This window comes from Arachis hypogaea, chromosome 14 (genome assembly GCF_003086295.3).
Source record: "Arachis hypogaea cultivar Tifrunner chromosome 14, arahy.Tifrunner.gnm2.J5K5, whole genome shotgun sequence".
NCBI lineage: Eukaryota > Viridiplantae > Streptophyta > Magnoliopsida > Fabales > Fabaceae > Arachis > Arachis hypogaea.
Genome location: NC_092049.1, coordinates 135,274,325 through 135,280,294, shown reverse-complemented (window position 1 = coordinate 135,280,294; position 5,970 = coordinate 135,274,325). Strand labels below are relative to the sequence as shown.

General features: G+C 31.2%; 1 protein-coding gene across 4 annotated transcripts; it reads right to left on the bottom strand.

Annotated features, from left to right (window-relative positions):
- Positions 1–271: 271 nt before the first annotated feature.
- LOC112744392 (beta-glucosidase 12) lies at positions 272–5,120 on the bottom strand. Of its 4 annotated transcripts, none has more exons than XM_025793999.3 (15): positions 4,765–5,120; positions 4,574–4,646; positions 4,375–4,439; positions 4,200–4,269; positions 4,075–4,133; positions 3,631–3,706; positions 3,464–3,541; positions 3,296–3,383; positions 2,903–3,158; positions 2,175–2,290; positions 1,845–2,059; positions 1,682–1,713; positions 1,242–1,344; positions 697–793; positions 272–601 (listed from the first exon to the last, which is right to left on the bottom strand). In XM_025793999.3, exons 1-15 carry the CDS (start codon positions 4,909–4,911, stop codon positions 349–351), a joined length of 1,728 nt encoding a protein of 575 aa, XP_025649784.1. In that variant the 5' UTR covers positions 4,912–5,120; the 3' UTR covers positions 272–348. The 4 variants fall into 4 exon arrangements, with proteins under 4 accessions (XP_025649784.1, XP_072071239.1, XP_072071238.1 ...); XM_072215138.1 differs by having other exon boundaries at positions 4,574–4,669; positions 4,765–5,115; XM_072215137.1 differs by having other exon boundaries at positions 4,375–4,463; positions 4,574–4,669; positions 4,765–5,051.
- Positions 5,121–5,970: the final 850 nt, after the last annotated feature.

Sequence of the window (5,970 nt, the reverse complement as noted above, 5' to 3'; positions counted from 1 at the left end):
TATAATTGTGTCAATCTTCTATTTTTTTTTTCCCATCTACTTTTACTTTACGAGATAAAAGATAGAAAATCTATTGTATAAATCATTTATTACAATAAAGGTGAATAATGCGTAAAATTATTAGGTATTCTTGATTTAACTCCTTTTAAAGTTGTAAAAAACTCTCGATACGATTGATTATTTGTATAAAATTCTTTTCAACGGATAGTATACAAAAATTAAAATAAAATAAACTTATACCTAAAATAAAGTGCTAAAAAATAATGAAATCTTATGTGTAAAATTATATGTAATTCATTTATATGCAAAAAAGAGATATTTCTTTTTAATTAGTCAAACCATCTCAACTTAAAAAAAGAAATAGTAAATTAGTGAGGACAGGCATGTGTTTGTTTGTTGGTTGTTGTTCAGACTTGAGAGGGATTCTACTTGTTTATGGAGAAAATTCTTAAACCATTTGGCTGAAGATTTTGCATATCTTTTTAATTGATTCTTATAATCAACATAAACGAGTCCAAATCGAACAGTGTATCCATCTGTCCATTCAAAATTGTCCAACAATGACCATGCAAAGTAGCCCTTCACCTTAACATCATTATTTCTACAATTTGCAAAAAAAGAAAAAAAAGAAAAAAAATTAATTTGCAAATAAGTAGCCCTTCACCTTAGCAACTTGCAAATCTTAATGATCCATACCTCATAGCACTGCGAATGTAGTAAAGATGCTGAATATGACAATCTATTCTTTCTTTGTCTTCAAGTGACATTTTTCCATCATTAGCCTCAGGATATCCTCCAAATTAAAATAAGCAGTTGAAGTATAAGAGCATAAAATGTTATTTAGAAATAATAATAATAATAATAATAATAATAATAATAATAATAATAAAGTTTAATTACTCTATTCGTCCTTGTGGTTTCATCAAATTTGTAATTAGGTCTCTACTCTTTTCTTTTTAATTGGATTTCTACACTACTTTTAATTTTGTAATTAGGTCTTTTTCATGTCAAGAATATTAAAATTAATAAAATATTTCTTTTAATAAATATGTGATCAAAGATCTATTCAGTTAAATCTAACATTTTTTATACTAGAAAATATCTAATTACAAAATTAAAAGCAGTGTAAGGACTCAATTGGAAAGAAAAAAAGTATAAAAACTTAATTGAAAATTTAGTGAAACTATAAGAATCAATAGAGTAATTAAATCTAATAATAATAATAATAATAATTTATATACCATTCTCGGTTATGTATATAATTGGATTGTTGTACTTGTTGTTCATGTATATTAGTAGTTCCTCAATTCCTTGTGGGTATAGGTAGATCCAATCTGAGGCACCCTGCAAAATAAAATTATCCATGTTAGTATGCTCTTCTAAATATTTAACTATTTGTAGACAATAATGTTCAGGAAATGGGAAACATCAAATAAAATAAAAGCTTATCAGTTGATTAAGTTAAAACCATCAAATCAATTTTCATGGACATAATAAAAACTTAAAATAAAATGAATATGAACCAACTATCCCAAGTTGTATGTGTTTGAAGGACAATGCTATGATGCACCAAGTAAAACGTGATATTCCATACACTAAATAATCTTAATAATATAGATCTTAGCATAATTTTACATCAAGAATTCAGTAACATTAAATGATCTTAATTGTTAGTGCATACCTTTGGACCAATAGGAATCCCATTTCGCTCATCTGATGCAACATTTTCAAATATCATTGGAGGGAGTAAAATCAGAAAGATAAAAAGTTTCAAAAATTAGAGAAAAAAAAAAAGAAAAGAAAAGCATTTTATAAGCTTGATTAAAGCTATCTAATTAGCTTACTTGTTAACTCTGTGCAAGAGTCTGTGAAGGCTGTTTGATTTTCAACTTGACATTCAGCATCCGTCACATAATTTGTGGTATAATAATTGATACCAATAAAATCAAATGAATTTTGGACCATTTTAGATTGCTCTTGAGAAAATCTTGGCAATCTATCTCCCAAATAGTTAACCATTTCAACAGGGTATGAACCATAAGTTATTGGTTCCATGAACCTTAAAGAATAATAGAAATTGTGACAACAATGTTAGTCAATTTAATTAATTTGACATTGGTAGTCATAGGTAAACAATTTTACTATGTGTGAAAAAATAAAATAGTGCAAATTACCATCCTATCCTGAAAGCCAGTGCTCTTGATGTTGCATCAATGTCAGCAGCAGAATGGGATATAGGTATAGCCCAGTCAATGCTGTGAGCAATCCCAATTCGACCCTTTTGAGATTTCTGATAGAAATGATCACATTTAAGTATAAATTAGTTCACAAAGTAGGATATTACACAAACTAGATGCCTTACATGTATGAGGCTTTAGAACTAACTTAATATACTTAACATTCCTAAAACCAGTTTATGAAAGAAGCTCTGATGTTTTTGTAAAGAATCAAATCATATTAAAAAGGCTCAAATTTCATATTCATGTTAAACATGCCTCTATAATCATGTTTCTAAAAAGTATGGCAGAACGATTTTAGATTAATCTACAACTTTAGGTAAATCATACTAATTTTTTTGAAATTAAATAATATTACACACTACACTCCTTCATTTGCAAAAAGCATATACTAATTTCCCTGGTTTAATTTCTATAACACTTGATACCTTAATAAATCTAACTTCAAGAAAAGTTGATATAGTTTACTATAAGATTTAAGAGATAGTTAGTTTGAGACTACATATAAAGTATGAACTTAAAAAATCAATAATGAATTTTGTAAGAACTTAAGTATGCTAATGAATAAAAAGTTATACAGTAGCATAATAATTGCTGATAGTTGCAATGATGTAACATGATCTTGGCTTTGGCTTTATGAGAAATTGTTGAAGTAAAGAATTTACTTGGTATTTTTCCTTATAAAGTTTGACAGCAGCAGCATGGGCAAGAAGCTGGTGGTGAGCCACAAGGTAAGGTTCAGTGGCGGAATCTCCACCGGAGCAATTGAAGGGCAACCAGCTTGAGCATCTTCCTGGGGCTTTCAAAATATGAGCATAGCCTAATAGAGACAAAATGGATGGTCCATTCAATGTGATCCAGTGTTTCACTCTGTCCCCAAATTCCTTAAAGCACACCTCTGCATAGTCCTTAAAATCATCCCTAACATTATGATATGATTAACCTTAATCACTTATCACTTAATATTATAATTTACTTTGCTACATATCTACATCAATCTTTATGAACAGGGTAATTTAGCTTAATGGTTTTGCTGGGTTAGGTAAGCATATCCTTACACAATGTGTGGACTCAAAAAGCCACCATATGCATCTTCAAGGCTCTGAGGCAAATCCCAATGGAAAATAGTTACAAAGGGCTGTATTCCTGTCAGAAAAGCCACTAAGGTCTTAACATAAAAATTGATGAATTTCAATGGAAAACAGAGGGGATTATGAATTTCAAACCATTTGAAAGAAGCTCATTAATGAGGTTGTTGTAATATTGGATGCCTTCTTTATTTATTCCTCCAGCTATGTTTCCACCTAATGATCACAGTACAATTAGCAAGCACTAAATTTCTTGGTAATCATAAGACTAGGACTACAAGAGTTCAAGCATATAATATTATTACCCGGAAGTATCCTGCTCCATGAGATTGAGAACCTATATGCATTGAATCCTATGTCCTTCATTATATTCACATCTTCCTATTAAGAAAACATATGCTTAGTAACTAACTAAAGTGAAAGATAGATATAGAACACAATGTCCTGTTAAGTCATGGTTTTAAATTAAGGTTTTCACATCACCAATTCCACAATCATAGTATTACCCTTAATTAAGTAAATTAATCACAATAGGCTACAACACAACACAACATACTAATTTTCAAGTTGCAAACAAAGTTTTCACATCACAACGCACAGTGCAACGGCCGCAATACCCAGAATCACAATATGCAAACAAGTGTGATATTAAGCAGTTTAGTTAAACATTTCAATCCATCTAATAGTTCTCGTTTGCAAATTCAATTTACAACATTGCTTAAGGTCAAACTAAAGGCAACAATATGTACCTTGAAAAGATGGTATGAATCAACAGCAACCGCACCATTACTATGATCTTTTATTCTTTCTGCCACCAAAAAAAAAAAAATTTGGTTTTTTGCTACCCTCAATGGAAAGAGAAGTGTTAATGTACCTGGGTATTTCTCAGTGTAAGTGTCCCATATACTTGGACTTCGGCCACCTTCATTCACTGCACCCTCATACTTTACATAACCATACACCAAGGTGGCATATTAGATTAATTTTAATTAAATAATGGACATGCTAATTAAGAAGGTGGATCAACATAATCATAGGAAAAATCAAACCTGATATGAAGAGGATGCTGTGCCAAACATGAAATCAGTGGGGAAGCTACTTCTTTTAACAGAGGCTGTGCCATAGTACATAGGAAAACCTGAGATATATAAGTTACAATAATAATAATAAAAAAATGCCAATAATGCTAATCATTGACCAAAATTGCTTTCAATATTGTTAAAAGTCTAAAAAGACCTGCCCCCTTACTTGGATATGCCTCACCAACAAGGGTGTTCCAAACACTTGGATTTCCTCCATCATTTGCTGAAGCTTGGTCACACTGAATTATAAGAATCAGAAAATCTGAAAGGCCTTAATTGAAATCCATATTCAAATAACATATATAAATAAAAGGTGTTTAGGCACAATAATGAAAGGTAAACTTATTAAATGTAAACCTGAAAGTTGTTAGAAGATGAGTCAGAGTTACTTGGATTGATGTGAATGGAAGCATATGATGAATAGTGAAGTAGTAGAATTAGTATATAGATATACATAGTATGTACAAGGTAGCGCTTGGAATTGAAGAACATAAGTGAATTCATTTCCACTATTTGCTTTTCAATTTTAACAAAATATTTAATACGCTTCTGCTTTCTGTTTAATAATGCCTTTGTTTCTGAGGCTATCTCTTTCACTCACTCGCTCTCTCTCTCTCTCTTTATCTTTCAAGCTATGTTGTATCATGTATGGTTATCTCGAAGCCATGTCTATGGTGTAGAATAACACAGCGCATGTGGGGTAGTTTCCTCACTCACTATTGCCACATTTGCAGTGATTTATCTCGACTAAATCTCCATTTTGGTCCTGAGATTCACGCGATTATTCATTTTGGTCTCTGAAATTCAAAATTACCTATACTGAACCATAAACCCTAAACGCTAAACCCTAAACTCTGAGATTCTCTATATTTAAGTCTAGACACTAATGTGGTACCTCGACTCTTTCCGCCGATGATTAGACAAACGGAGTGCTAAAATGACACCCTCCCTGCCATGCTGGATGATGAGTAAACGATGTCGTTTATCCTTGTTTGGGTGCCAAGGATAAAAAGTCCTTTATTCATCATCCAGTGTGGCATGGAGAGTGCTATCTCAGCATTCCGTTTGTCTAGTCATCAGCGAAAAGAGTCGAAAGACCACATTAGTGTTCGGATTTGAATCTGGAAGACCAGTATCAATAATTTTGAATTTCAGGGACCAAAATGAATAATTGCGTGAATCTCAGGGATCAAAATGGAGATTTAGTCGATTTATCTCCTATGGTTTTGGTAGGTAGATAATGACTTTTGTGAATATTGTGAACAATAAACTCTAGAATTGACCCAATAAAATAAAAAAACACTTCATCCCAAATTCTCTCTTAAACTCTAAATAATCATCCGCACACCTAATGAATTAAACATTCAGTTATTGTTAACTGTGCATGAATAAACCGAATCAAAAGAAATAACTATCCAATTAAGAATCAACATAATCAACCATCCGCATACCTATTGAATTGAACATTCGATATATTCATTGTTCATATTGTTTAATATTTTTATTGTCTATCTATACTTTTCTGTTATATACATATTAAAAAATCAGCCACTAAATCATATT